The 14487-nt window shown below is 42.9% G+C and overlaps 1 protein-coding gene across 1 annotated transcript; it reads left to right on the top strand.

The window, feature by feature from the left end:
* Positions 1-2082: 2082 nt before the first annotated feature.
* Mid1ip1 (MID1 interacting protein 1) lies at positions 2083-4621 on the top strand. Its single transcript, XM_004850024.4, has 2 exons — positions 2083-2603; positions 2869-4621. The coding sequence occupies exon 2, from the start codon at positions 3126-3128 to the stop codon at positions 3678-3680; it is 555 nt and encodes a 184-aa protein (XP_004850081.1). The 5' UTR covers positions 2083-2603; positions 2869-3125; the 3' UTR covers positions 3681-4621.
* Positions 4622-14487: the final 9866 nt, after the last annotated feature.

The following is a 14487-nucleotide window of genomic DNA, read 5'->3' as shown; positions in this document are numbered from 1 at the left end:
TCAGAAGGGTGGCGGTGGGGTGATTCCAAAGGCTCTGAGCTCTGGCCCTCGGACCTTTTTGCTCTGGAGTTACCCCGGTGGGTGTGAGTTGTTGCGTGGCCCCCAGGGAGCCGGGAGGCCGGGTTTGGGAAGTTTCGCAGGCAGGTGCATGAGCCATCTTTCTTTGATAGGCTTTAAGAATGAGCAAGAACAGCGGCCGGGAGTCAAGAAACTTGGAGAACCAGTCTGGACAGAAGGAAAGAAAAACGGATCAGGAGAGGGGTGGAGACCAAAGCGGAAGGAGTTCCGGGCTTTCTCCTAAACCGGGCTTTTTGTCAGGGCAGAGTCCCTTTGCCAGATCACTTGGCTCTTCTTTTTCACGAGTTATTAGTCATACTCCTTTGGAACTGGGTAGAAAAAGAGGCAGAATCCCACCATTTAATAGCTTGAATATGAATACTGAGTTTTCACCAGGGCTTAATATAACTTTAAAATACCAAGGGAGTCAGGGATGAGGACAAAGTATATTTTGATTTGTGATCAACTACGGATACTGGACATCTGCTTTTCTTGAGTTTTCCTCCTGTAGTGAATACTCTCAATCTCACTGGGTAAAACCAGCTTGGAATATTTTATACTCCTAGTCTCTAAGCACGGCCTCTGGTGGGGGTGGGGGTGTCTGCAGCTCACTGTGGCCCGTTTCCACATTTTTAAGGTTTTTATTTCATCACATAGACGCCTCTAGACTATGAGGTCCTATACTGAGTAAATTATTCCTTGTAAAGTACTTTACAATTTATATAATTATTTTTACATCCATTATCTAATTTGCCCTTAACTAAAATCCTTGGCACAATCCATGCAAGTAGCGCCATTTTATTGATAAGGAAACAGGTTGGAAAAGTTTCTAAGTCTATGAATTCAAAAAGGAGGGATGGAATTACTGTAATACTTCAAATTTATGTAACGCTTCTTCCTCTACATTCTTAGCATTGATCTCTCAAAATAGGATGAACAAGTAACATCTCAGTTTTACAGATAAGAAGAAAAGGGCTACGTTCTATAGTTAATAAATTGGGGCACGGGTGGGAGTGCCCTAGAATGGGCCCTAAGAGTCACCATTGAATTTTGTTTTTTGTTAGGCCTTGTTCCAAGTCAGCCTTTCATTCACAATACAGTTAGGAAGATAGCTTGTCCTGGAAAATATTTAAGTACAGCTCCTTAAAGTATATAGGTCGTTAAAGTGAAAGAAACCTGGATGTTACATGCTTCTCGTTTCTGACACTTCGCTCCGGAAAATACTGTAGTAATACCCCCCCCCCCCATATTTTAGAGGAAAAGGATTTAAAATTAGAAGCTTGAGTCATAATTATCTGTAGGACTGTCTGAGAAGATTGGTGGGTAAGGGACATGGCAAGGAAGTGAGATGAGAAAACTAAAAGGGGCCGTGGTTTGGAAGTCTCAAAGTGAAATTTAAGGTGTAAATCTTTAAAGTTACGTCCAGGGATTTGGTGCCTAGATTAGGTTCTATTAAATGATCCTATGTTTAAAGACTAGCCTTTTAAAAAGAACACCGCACACACAAAGTTTTTGAATACACATCCCTACGTTTCTGTTAAACGATGAAAGACACGTAACAGGAGACTTAACTACTGTAGCCCTCTCCTAGCCTTTTGCCAGCCAAAAGACCACAAGGCCTGGTTGGGATTTCCAACATAATTTCTCTCCATTCCCACCTTCTGCTCTCTGGAAAAAAAATTGTAGATCTGATGGTAAGTCGCTCTTCACTCCTGGCAGCGATCTTAGGAAAATTAAGGAAAGGCGCTGCCTGGAGGAAGGCAAAAGCCTGTGATCTCCCTTCCCCCAGCTGCTGACCAAGCGCTGGGCCAGGGCTGGAGCACTACGCGTCCACGTGCGCCCGGCATGTCCAGCTTACATAAGGGTCCCGGGATGGAGTCGGGGCAGATGCTGGTCCCTCTTCCCTGATGGCTAATAATAAACCGTGGCTTCAGCTTCCTTGCTGCGGCCATTCTGGATTCAGGGTGGAGGGGCTCACTTTGCAACCCAGACACGTGCATTCCGGTCATTCCACCCTGGGAGCGCGCTCCAAGCCCGCCTACCCATCCCCGCGCCAGCCCGCCCTCTGGGGTTGGGACGCCGGCCCCTTCAGAACCCGCGCAATGCCTGGCCCTCCCCAAACCGGCTTGCCCTGAGCTTGGCGCTGGCTGGGCGCGGCTGTTCCATCCCTCTCTGCCCTGTCCTGCCCCGGCGCCCGCCCTCTGCCCGGGTTTCAGGCGAGAGGCGGAGCTGGTCTGGCGCGCCCCGCCCCAGCTGTAGAAGGGGCCGGGCCAGTGTTACTCGCGGCCCTCTGGGCTGGGGCCTTTTATCTAGGCGCTGCTGGGGGAGGCTGGAGGAGGAGACACCGGGGGTGGCCCTGGGCACCGGCGACATATTTCCCGGACTATAAATTGAACACCTGGGATGGGTAGGGGGCCGACGCAGACACCGCCTCCCGCAGTCACACTTCAGCCACTGACCACCGCAGTGCCCTTGGGGGACAGCAACTGCTGGCAGAGAGAACAGTGAGCTGCCAAGGAGCAGGGGATCTCAAGACCAAAGAGGAGGTGGGTGCCCCTCCCCATCCGTCCAGGCCAGCATGGTTGATTGAGCTCAGGCTTTTCGGAGGGAGAGGTGGGGGTGAGGGAGAAGATCCCCTTTGCTCCGAGGCCCTCTTCTGAGAGGTGTAGAGGTAGGACCGCCTGGTCTCGGGAAGCACCCCGACGCCATCCCTTGCTATCAGTAGCCCGGGAGGGAGGAGCATGCGGGTAGGGGTGCTGAGCAGCCTAATGGGGTGAGCAATCTCTTCTTTCCTCCCTGTCTCCTAACCAGGCCGAGGCTCGACCCACCACCGTCGGGAGCTTCCGGACTTCCAAGGGAGAGAAGCCGCTCGACACGCAGGGCCGGGCTGCCAGCGAGAGGAGAGTTGGAGAGGGCGTAGGAGGAGTCGGGAATCCTGCCTCAGCTGCTATAACCAGGCTCCCGGTGCAGGCCTCGCCTCGGAGAGCGCGTGAAGGCGGGCACCCCCAAGTCCGGGCCGACCACCTTTTGCCCCTGTGCCCCTGTGCTTTGGCTTCCCGGCAGCTGTCATGATGCAAATCTGCGACACCTATAACCAGAAGCACTCGCTCTTTAACGCCATGAATCGCTTCATTGGCGCCGTGAACAACATGGACCAGACGGTGATGGTGCCCAGCCTGCTGCGCGACGTGCCCCTGGCTGAGCCTGAGCTAGACAACGACGTCGGTGTGGAGGTAGGCGGCAGTGGCAGCTGCTTGGAGGAGCGAAGTCCTCGGGCTCCCAGCCCGGGCAGCGCCAACGGCAGTTTTTTCGCACCCTCCCGGGACATGTACAGCCACTACGTGCTGCTAAAGTCCATTCGCAACGATATCGAGTGGGGAGTCCTGCACCAGCCGCCGTCCCCGCCAGCAGGTAGCGAGGAGAGCAACGCCTGGAAGTCCAAGGACATCCTCGTGGACCTGAGCCCCTTGGAGAGCGAGGATGCCGGCGAGGAAGACCTGGAGCAGCAGTTCCACTACCACCTTCGCGGGCTGCACACTGTGCTCTCCAAACTCACCCGCAAAGCCAACATCCTCACCAACAGATACAAGCAGGAGATCGGCTTTGGCAATTGGGGCCACTGAGGCGGTCCGCCTGTGGCTCCCCAGCACCCTCTTGGGCGTCTCTCATCCTCTTCTTTCCTCAAAGCTATTTTCTTCCTGGCTGTGGGGCGCGAGGGGCAACTGCAAAGTTGGGCTGTGTATGTGCAGGGGACTCGGGGAGTATGTGGAGGAGAGGGCCTCCTCAAGAAGAGGAAAGTTCTGGTGGGCGGGGGGGGGGCTCGAGGATCCCCCCCCCCACGAGAGGACTGTATTTGTATTGGTAGGAATGGGACTGATCTGATGCCCCACATTCAGCCTGTGCCTTTCTTGGTGTTTTTTTTTTTTTCTCTTCTAATTTCTGGAGGTAAAGGACCTGAGAAAGGGGCCTTGCCAGGGCGGGGCGCTGGGTTGCCACAGTTGAGATCACAGCCCGAAGCCTGGTGCTGGGGAAGGCGGGGAATGCAATCTCCTGCCCGCCCTGCTGTTGAGCCGGCTGAGGCCCTGGTGTTGCTAGGATTTCGTCAGTTTTCCTGTTTGCACTATTTCTTTTTGTAACAGTGGCCCTGTCTTAAGTATTTCAAATCCCCTCCTTGCTCTGAAACTTAAGCGATTCCATTGTGATAAGCGCACAAACAGCACTGTCGGTAACCGGTACTACTTTATTAATGATTTTCTGTTACACTGTACAGCAGTCCTATGGCACCCTACCCCATCCCTTTCACAGGATCCTGCCCCCACTCCAGTGTGTGTGAGCTGACAGTGCACCGCCTTGTACGAAACTTGTATGAAGCCTGCCACTCAGCCAGTGAAAAATAATAACGTTATGAGAAAGTGGATTCATCAGAAATGGAACCAACTGACATTCTATCTGTGTTGTACATAGAATGATGAAGGGTTCTACTGTTGTTATGTCTTAAATTTATTTAAAATGTTTTTTAATCCAGATGTAGATTTATTCTAAAAATAAAAACGTGTTAACTAAACTGGACAAGAATTTGTTGCTTTAATCTGCCAGCGAATGGCTTAAACATTAAATAAAAATAAATTTTTTTCCACCAAAGGTTAATTTTATTTTTCTCTTTGGTATTCAAGGTGGATATTCATCTCTGCGAGTATTTAGTTTTGTTTGGAACATAGCTATTGATGAGACTTACTCCCAGGCTTTATTTCTAATTAAGTACCAAAAGAGGATTATACACCTCAACAAAACAGTTCAAAGTATTTGGGAAGTTCCAAATATGGTAACTTTTAAAAAATTTGGCATGCTTATAGGAGTTCTTCATTAACATTTTGAATTTTTTTAAAGAAACTCAAACACAAGCTGAGGTTTTGAGGCATAAAAGTACACTAAAGGCTGAAATTTCACCTGACCATTGAGAAGTAAAAATTTGCAAAGAAATAGCAGCTAATACTAAAGGACACATCTTGCAAGATCTTTGAAAGATGTGTTGACCTTAGGAAATAATGTATTGTAACATGGGTAATGGGGTAATGCCAGTTTTCAGTAGTTCTCAACAAAGTGCTAAGCTTTGTGGAGAAGTGTCCAATATTGCAGTTTTCAGTGACCCAGTCTGCAATTGTACACAGCACATCTGTTCAAGGCTGCCATAGGGCCCTTAGGTATGATTTTTAGATACCTTTATGATGCTCTACAGAGACGGTGGGCCAGGCAAAATGCAGAGCTCTACATTTTCTTTATTTCATTATTTGTGTTGAGATAAATGTCAAATCAAGTTCAGTTTTCAATATTGAAACCATGGGGCATTCTCTGAACACAGGGCATGAATTTTAAATCCGTATAACTTTACAGTTTAAAAAGATGAGCATGTGAGCCTGTGTGCGCATGTGTGTGGTTCAGAAGAGGCAGCTCTTCTATTATCAGCTTTTTGCAGCAGTGAAAAAAAATGAAGTCTCAAGACTGGGTTGCCTGGCAGTTACCAGAGAAAGTTAATCATTAATATACAAAGATAAAGCTGGGCAGCGCCAAAAATAAAGTAGGCAGCCTCTTGCTTTGTGTTCCCTTTAAAATATCAAAGGGCAGGCAAAAATGTAAAGGAATCTACTAAAGCCACATGGTAGAAAGAAACACAAGGACGTTGGATCCAGAAAATTGTGTATACAAACCCTCTTGTTACCACTTAGTGTGTACTTAAATCTCCTAGCCTGTTGCCACATTTGAAATCAGGCATAATAATTCAAATGCTTACTTTATGGTGTTCCACTGAGAATGATATGAGATGATATACATATAGAGTGTTTGACACCTAGAAGTTTCTTAAGGTACTCTTCTACTCTAGACATTGGTTACGTCTCCATTCCCTCCTCCATGAAAATATGAGGCTTTGGATAATATGTCCACTTTCATTTCTATTACATATATGAAATTATAGTTAAACTATTTCCTTAAGGTCATGAGGAGGAACCTGAATTAATACCAAAATTAAAATGACAGCAAAACCTTTGAGATGTTAATAGCAAGTTGTATTCAGAAAATTCTGGTGATATATAGAATACAGAAATGTAGATGTAGCTAGCAAAACTAAATCATGAGTTATCAGTTACTATATTTTTGAAAATACTGCTTCATGTAATTGTGTTTTTACACAGAAATAGTGATTCTGACCTAGAAATAATGATGCTTACAGTTACAGAGCAGTAAACATTTAATGACCCAGGAAGGTTTCCTAGGCTTAGTACTATTCCACTGGAAGTATTTTAGTCAAGATCAATTTATAAAAACAAAACCAGGACAAATCTCCAAGAAGATTTAAACTTCTCAAGCTATTTACAAATGTGCTCAATTTCTGAGGCAAAGTAATAAGTGAAAAGTCTTTGGGAAGTTGAATATATTGTGTGGCACTTGTCCTCAGAGGGCTCTGGGAGAGAAAAGCTGTTCCACAGTGGCCCATGACAGTTCGTGACTGAAGGGAGCGTCAGATAGATGAACTGTACAGAAAGGAACAGCTCTGATTGCATCGATTACCTTCCAGATATTTACATTTGATAAGAATTTTCTACATTAAAACCTCACATTGTAGCTTTTGAGAAAGCCTGGTTTTGCTCACACAGAGATATTCACATTTAGTATTTGCACAATGTTCCTTGGTGATTTGGCCTAACTTACTCTCTCTGAATGAGAACACAATTTGTTAGCATGGCACTGAAGCTGAGATTATTATATTTTGGAACAATTTGAAAGCTAATCTACTGTTGACAGATTTTTAAAAGATGAAAATGATTGTCATTTGCTTATGCCTCATCATTTGCCCTTATTTTTAGTTGCTGGACATAAATCATTTGGGAAATAATCCCCCTTCCCCTCCTTTCCTCTTTTTTTGTCTCTCTCTTCTACTGGAATTAAGGCTCAAACCTTATACCATCTATTTCTCTAAAAAGGCATTTATCTTTGTGTGGGTCATCTAGTAAAAAAATTTTTTTAAACAACCATTATATCCTTGTGTGACTTATTTTAAAGAGGTTTGGATAAAATAATGAATGACAGAAGGAATGTTTCCTCTAAAATTTTGGAGGTAACTTTTTTGCTCCCAACTAATGAAAAAGTTTGGAAGTTATTGGAAATTTTAAAAACGTGAGATGTTGGGTTGGTCTTTTAAAATTAAATACAGTCTTTTTAAAGTTTAAAACTTTATGTAGTTTCGGGCCAAAGATTAATTGCTTTAATTACCATGATAACTTAAACTAGAAATGATTTTTTTCTTTTAAAGTCAACTCCGTTAAAAAATAACTCACGGAAATTTAAAGGTTGTTCTTGAGCTACTCCAGACACTTGACTTGGCCACTAGTTCATTTGTAGCCATATAGAACTTTCTGACAGAAATAAACATGATGATAGTCTAGTACCAATAGCCATTCCTATCTCAGGAAGCCAGTAGCATCCTTGGGCTCACACAGCCATTGGATCATACCCTGGGCCTCCACTGCAGAGGACCTTCTCTCTGTCCTAAGGCTTTGACACTCCTTCATGGAGCCAAGAGCTTGTGAATGCCCAGAGCTTGTGCCTCTACTTCTAAACCACACTATGGGTATCTGGACTTCCAGAGTTTCCTATCCAAATGGCCCTGAGCACATTCCAGGGACCTCATAGGCACTTGCCCTGGAGTTTTCCTTCCAATAGTTGATGGGTTGTTGATGTGTACATTGCTAGGCCTGAGGCTTGGTGGGGGACTGTGGATAGGTCTTGGACATGCACAGTGGACTTTCCATAAATTTGCACGTAAAGCCTTTTGCAGTTCAAGACAGAGCTTGAATGGGAAGGTAAATTAGTGGAGGATCCAGTTGCTCTCCTGTCCTGCTTCTCTGGCTTTCAGGACACATGAAGGATCTGAAGACAATAGAAAGGAAATAAATGGGTGACTATAGGAAGATCATGAGTTCAAGCCCAGTCTAGGCAACTTAGTGGCTTAGAGTGACCCTGTCTAAAAAAAAAATGAAAAGGTGCTGAGATGTAGCTCAGTGTGAAGGCCCTGGTCTCAATCCATAGTTACCCCTCCCCCCACTAAAAAAGGAAAGTAAAAGCAGCTCAAGCTTTAAGGTCTCTTCTGGTTTCAAATGAGGATTCTATAGTTTTTCTCCCCATTTCCACATTCCTCATGCTCCACTGAATAGTGGTATCTACTTAATGAAATTTGAAGTAAGGAAAAACAAAAAAAATATCTGTACACAGAACTCACCCAGCTGCTTGCTATTCAGTGCTTTGGTGGTGGCAGATAAGCTATGGCAGCTTCAGTAGAAGATTTCACCTCACTTGTATTTCATTAGCTGTTTTCTGTTTTAGCTTTTTGGTGAAGTTAAAAGAGAAAACAAATAGTCGTGCATCTGTCTAAATGAGACAGGCTAAAACCACAACTAGCTCCTCAGTCCTTCCTGTTTTGGCATTCTCTATTTTTAAAAGGAGTATTTTTGTACCTTTTAATGCTTTTTCTTACATTTTATTACTTCCTTCAATTTTTTGCAGAGTCCTTTGCCTTGCAGTTTTAAAAAATATATGTGCTAGTGCACCCAACTTCAAACTGGTAAGAATTTGGATTGGAGAATGTCCTTGTCACCTGGTTCTGAACAGGGTTATACATAATCACTTTCGGACCTTGAACTGTCTGGAGAAAGTGGTTTCTAACATAGTAGAGATAAGAAAAGGAGGAAAATACTAGCAAATCAGAAGCCTGCTCTCTATTTTAAGTAGCTCTATAAACTAAGTTGGGGCTGGGGTGTAGAATCTATTTTATTTTTATATCAATCTAACTAGTGTTGATATGTGCACTTCTATCATGGAGCATTCAGTTAACAGGATGAAACTGGACATGATTCATTTGATGTCTTCAAAGGTAAAAACTAACTTTGTAGTTCCCCCCTCTTTTGAATACCACACTGCTGAGGTAAAGAATGTTGTAGCTTGTGGGTGAGCTCAATAAGTCCAATTAAAACCTGACTACTCTTCCACCATGTTGAAATACCTGACCAAACTTGCTGTGTCCTTGGATAATGGTCCCCCTTTTTTTCTTCTTAGCAGACATCTAATTGTGGAGATTTTCTGTTTGGTAGTCAAGGAAAGATGAAAATGAAAGTATAGTGTTGTTGATTTCTAATCAGTTTGTTCACGTGCAATATTAATTTTAAGCCCTGAATTTTAAAAAATGAAACATATATATTGCAAATGAACACACGTTTCACAGCAGCCAAAGTATGTGTGGAATGAAAAGAATGCAGTTAGTGCAGATTAGTCATTCAAAAGAAGGTCTAGGATTTTATGATGTCTAATTGACATTGCAGCTTTTGACTCATGGATGTTTGGGGGTATAATTTTGTTTCTGTTGTGATAAGTACTTATTGATAGTTCCTTCATAGTTTAAATGTTTAGGTGGAACAATATCAGAAATTTAGATGGTTAACCCGGATGTTGGGGCCTGAGTGGACTCTCAGAAACCAGCAACCTTTCCCCTTAATGGGATTTGGACCTGAAGAAAGAGCCTGCTCCTACAGCTAGACTGGCCCCATGTGGAAAATGGGAGGCACCAAGAGAAGACTGCCTAACTTAGTTTCTCTAAGGGTACCAGATGTCACTCCACCATCCCTGGCTCAGCATGAGTAAGGGGAGTGATGGAGAAAGGCAAAATTTGTTGCAGGACACTCCTACCTATTGGAAATCTGGAGTTGGAGGGAAATCATTCTCTTCTGATAGCAGACTGTGGTACCTTTTTCTGACTAGAAAGGCAGCAAGTTTTAAGTTGAAGCATATGAAATTGCTGTTTTTTGTTAGTCCTAACTGGTTGCTTAATCCCTGGTACCACCAGTTAGGCTTCTCCTTTGTGGATGTCCTATGGTCCTTTTCTATCACCTTATGAAACTACTGTTTGCCAACTCGAGAGTTGGGCTAATGTTGACGTGGAAGGGCAGATGATAAAAGGAGACCTAAAAAGAGTAATTATGTAAATGAGCTAAATAGAAACCAAGAAATAGGTGAAAACAAGAATGAAGAGAGAAAATGGAAAATTGGCAGAAAAACTGATAAATCATAGTTTTAAAAAAATGACTGCAAAGTTACTTCTGGCGCTGATGCACCTCCACAACCTTGCTGTCTTCAAACAAGGGGCAGAATATCTCTCTCTTCCTCTTGAGTTTAGGTGGGGCATTGTGACTACCTTCATTAAGTGAATGCAGGCCAGACAGTCAAAGGTGACCGCTACACCTTCCTGTTCTATGATCTCGATCTCGATCTGGATCCCCCTCCTCCTCTCCCTCTCCCTCCCCCTCCCCCTCCCTCTCCCCTCCCCCTCCCTCTCCCCCTCCCCCTCCCCATCCCCCTCCCTCTCCCCAAATGCTGGCCCTTGGGAACCATGTGTAGGTATTTTACCTGCCAGAGCCACTAGGCCCCAGCCAACAGCCACCATCAGTTGACAAACATGTTAGCAAGGCCCCAGCCTTCAACCCACTCTAGCTGATGCCACTTAGAGACAAGCTGAAATTTGAGCCCAGCCCAAATTTCACACTTGTGTGCAAAATATTTTCATTCTCTTAAGCTACTAAGTGGTTAGTTGCAAAATAATACATAACTAGAACAAAAGCCTTTTCCCAAATTTCAGGAGACCGTCCAACTAAATGAGAATAATTCAAAATAGAATGTAATTTATAGTACACGGTCTGCTTTATCACATTTACCTACGTAGCAGCTTATAATAAACCTGGAATCTTTGGAAATATTTGCCCAATGTCTGGTATAGAGAACAGAAAGATTAGAAATACTGGATGGTTAGAGAAATGCCACAAATAGAATATGGCAGTTCTGTTAAAACTTAGCACAGTAGCAGAATAATAGCCCCCAAAGATGCCAATATCCAATTCATTAGAACCTGTGAATATGTTACCATGCATGGTAGGAGGTAATTAAGGTTGTAGATGGAATTGAAGTTGCTAATCACCTGATCTTCAGATGGGGAAATCATACTGGATTATCTGGCTGGGATCAGTGTAATCACAAGGGTCTTTAAAAGATGGAAGGTAGAAGGCAGAAGTGTCAGAATCAGGGGGATGTAGCATGAGGAAGACTCCATTTGCCATTGCTGGCTGTGAAGATGGAAGAAGTGGCCATGAGCCAAGAAATGCAGGCCATTTCTGGAAACTGGAAAAGGCCAGGGAACAAAATCTTTCTCCCCTGAAGCCTCCAGAAGGCACACAGCCCCACCAGCACCTTAATTTTAGTCCAGATTTTAGTACAGTTTTTGGTTTTGATTTTAGTACAGTTCTAACTTCCAGAACTGTAAGATGGTAAATCTTTGTTGTTTTAAACCATCAGGTTTGTGGGAAGTTTGTACAACTGAAAGAGTTGACTTCTACCATATGCTAGGGAATGCAAAGGTTACATACTCTTGGTACCTTATCCATTTGTTGTCTTTGGGCTGGTTAAAATAGAATTGCTAGCACAACTTGAAAAAAGTATCAGAAGGTTCTTTTTTGTCTTGTTTTGCAAAAGAAATTTGATTTTTCTTTTAAGTTGTAATCCTGGTAACAGTGACCTGCGTAAGAAGGCACAATTTATGGAGCTGCCATTGTCTTACTAACCAGACTTGCTTCAAATATAGCTGCATTTGTCGGGGATTTAGCTCAGTGGCACCGCTCCTGCCTCGAAAGTGCAAGATCCTGAGTTCAATCCCCAGTACCAAAAAACCAAACAAAGAAAAACAACAAAAAACCCTCAAATATAGCTGCATTATTTATTATGTATTTGTGATTAAGACCTTGAATCCATCCTCTCTTTCTTTGTTCTCCATCTTCACTTCTTTCTCTCCAAAATGTTTTGTGATTTTTATGTGCAGTGCCTCTATTTTCTTACTGTTTATTTGTCGCCATATAATTATATGTGAGAAAATGCACAGATATTTAGTATACAGTTTGTTAAGTTTTAACAAATGCATGCAATCATAATTAAGTACTCAGTCAAGCTATAGAACATAACCATCACCCTCAAAAGTTATCATCTTTCTTCCTCATCTATGATCCTCTGTGCCCCCTCTACCTTCAGGCAATCACTATTCTGATTTCCAAACCTGTATAATTAGTTTTGCCTGCCCTTGAACTTTGTTGAAAGAGAATCACACTATATGTATTCTTTTGTGTCTTCTTTCACTCAACATTGTATTTCTGAGATTCACCCATGCTCTTGACAAAGTTAGTAGTCATTCCTTCTTACTGTTGAGCAATATTCCACAATCTCAACAAATTGTACAAATTTTCACAATTTGTTTATTCATTCTTCTTTTGGTGGACACTGGGGTTGTTTATGTTAGCTATTTGTTTTAGCTATTATGAATAAAAGGACATTCTAGTTCAAGCCTTTTTGGAAATAAATACACAACAGTGAGACAGCATCAGTATATATTCAATTTTATCAGAAGCTGCTACACTGTGTCACCAACAATGTATGACAGATCCAGTTGTCTAACCCCTCTTCACTACTGGTGTCCTCATCACTGGTACCTAACACTGTCATCGGAAGGGGAATGAGTTAGTGCTGGAATGTAGCATCAAAGTTTTTCAGTGGAGAGAAACATCATAGATGTTATCTTCATGAGCACGAAGGTCATAATATGACAGGTAGTTGTGGCAAGATGGAGTAGAGGAAAAGATGAGACCCAGGAAGGGAAAGAAAATCAGGACTTCAAACCAAAAAATCTGGAGTCAGTCCCCATTTTTTTCACTTCATTTGCTTCCTGGGAGAGTCAATTTGCTTCTCAGATCCTTAGTTTTCTTTTTTGAAAAATAGGGCTATTACCTCACAGGCTTGATATAAATAGCAACAAACTACCCCTCAGTGTGCACTTATTGTGTGCATTTCCTTCTTAGTAGGTGTCTCATTATGACTGCTCCAATCCTTATGCATCATCTCATTTTTTCCTTCCAAGAACCCAGTGAAGTAGGTACTGATAAGATTCTCATTTTTTTCAGATGAGTAAATAGTTTCAAAGATTGGGGTTTTTAAAACCAATATCTGTTCTTCTCTTCTCCCACCTCTTACTAATAGTAAAACAAAGGCTTAAAGAAGGTATTAGATGAAAAATTGAGTATTCAAGATATTACAAAGATTAAATTCTAAACTGTAAAATTTTGGAGTAAGTATTTGCTAGTTGTGAATGAAATATGAGGGCTAGCAAAGGAAGAAAAAAGGAACTCTTTGAGGAAAGAGCTTTTTCTTCTATATGGTTTATTTAAGGCTTTATAAAACACTGCAGTCAAATTCTGGGTTATTCTGACTGGTTACTTGATCGGTGGGGTTTCTTGGCCTCTCTTTTTCTCCTTTCACTTACTCCATTGCTTATTATCTGATGCACCAATGAGAATTCAGAGTAGGAGCTTTAGATTTTTGTTGATAGCTCTCATAAGGACTTGTAAAGAACAAAAACTCAAATTCAAAGCAATCATTCCTGAACTGAGGCCGGCAAGGAGGGAATGGGAAAGAAACTGGACTGGTTCCTATCCCCTACTGTGTTTTTGGAGGCAGAATAAACAGGAAGTGGAGCATGGGGGGAGGAGTGGCTGGGAGAGACATTCCAAAACATTCCGCACCTGCTTAACACAAACTCACAAGAAACAAAGTTCTAAAACAAAGGCCCAGGCCCTCCCTCTCTCCCTCCTCTTACTTCTTTCCTTCCTTCCTTCCTTAATCTGTGTTAGTTATGATGCAGTGGAATCAAGTGCAAGAGCTTGGATGTGGTCCCAAGAATTTCCAGGCTCTCAGGAAAGACCAAATGTAGAGGAACAATGTGGCAACACCACAAGAGAGAGAGAAAATAGAATTAGGCAGAGCCCTGGGAACATGTAGAAGAAAGCTCACAGAGGTCAAGGAGGTATTGTGGAAGTGATCCTTCACTCAAAAATTTTATCAGTCACCTACTGTACACTAGGCATTGGATTATATGCTGGTGATGATAGCAAACCTTATGCAGCCCCTTCCCTCAAATGCATAATCCAGAGGTGGGTACATAGGAAGTAAATAGGCAATTACAGAGCAGCCTAAGAAATATTAGAATGATTGGGTGCCTGGTGTAATGCCAGTTCAGAGAAAGGGCCTTAAACCAGACCTGAGGATTAAGGAACAGTCTCTTGGATAACGTGACCTCTATGAGATTTTAGGGAACAGTGTAATTAGCCAGGTGACAATAGGGTTGGGATGGGTTCTCTGGGCTATGTCTGAGAACCTTGGAGCAGGGATGGGCAGATGGTGAGAGGATACAATGCAAGCAAAATAACATGAACAAAATTTTTAAAATATATTAAGGATGTTCCTCCTAATATGATGTGTTGAGAAGGACACATCACTTCTGTGATATTCCCACCAAAT

This window comes from Heterocephalus glaber, unplaced genomic scaffold (assembly GCF_053883595.1).
Source record: "Heterocephalus glaber isolate CG9 unplaced genomic scaffold, H.glaber_assembly_v1.0 deba00001547, whole genome shotgun sequence".
NCBI classification, from domain to species: Eukaryota; Metazoa; Chordata; class Mammalia; order Rodentia; family Bathyergidae; genus Heterocephalus; species Heterocephalus glaber.
This window is presented reverse-complemented; position numbering and strand designations above follow the sequence as displayed.

Excerpts from the sequence above, each read along its gene's own strand:
- Mid1ip1 (XM_004850024.4), top strand. The coding sequence starts at position 3,126 with ATGATGCAAATCTGCGACACCTATAACCAGAAGCACTCGCTCTTTAAC.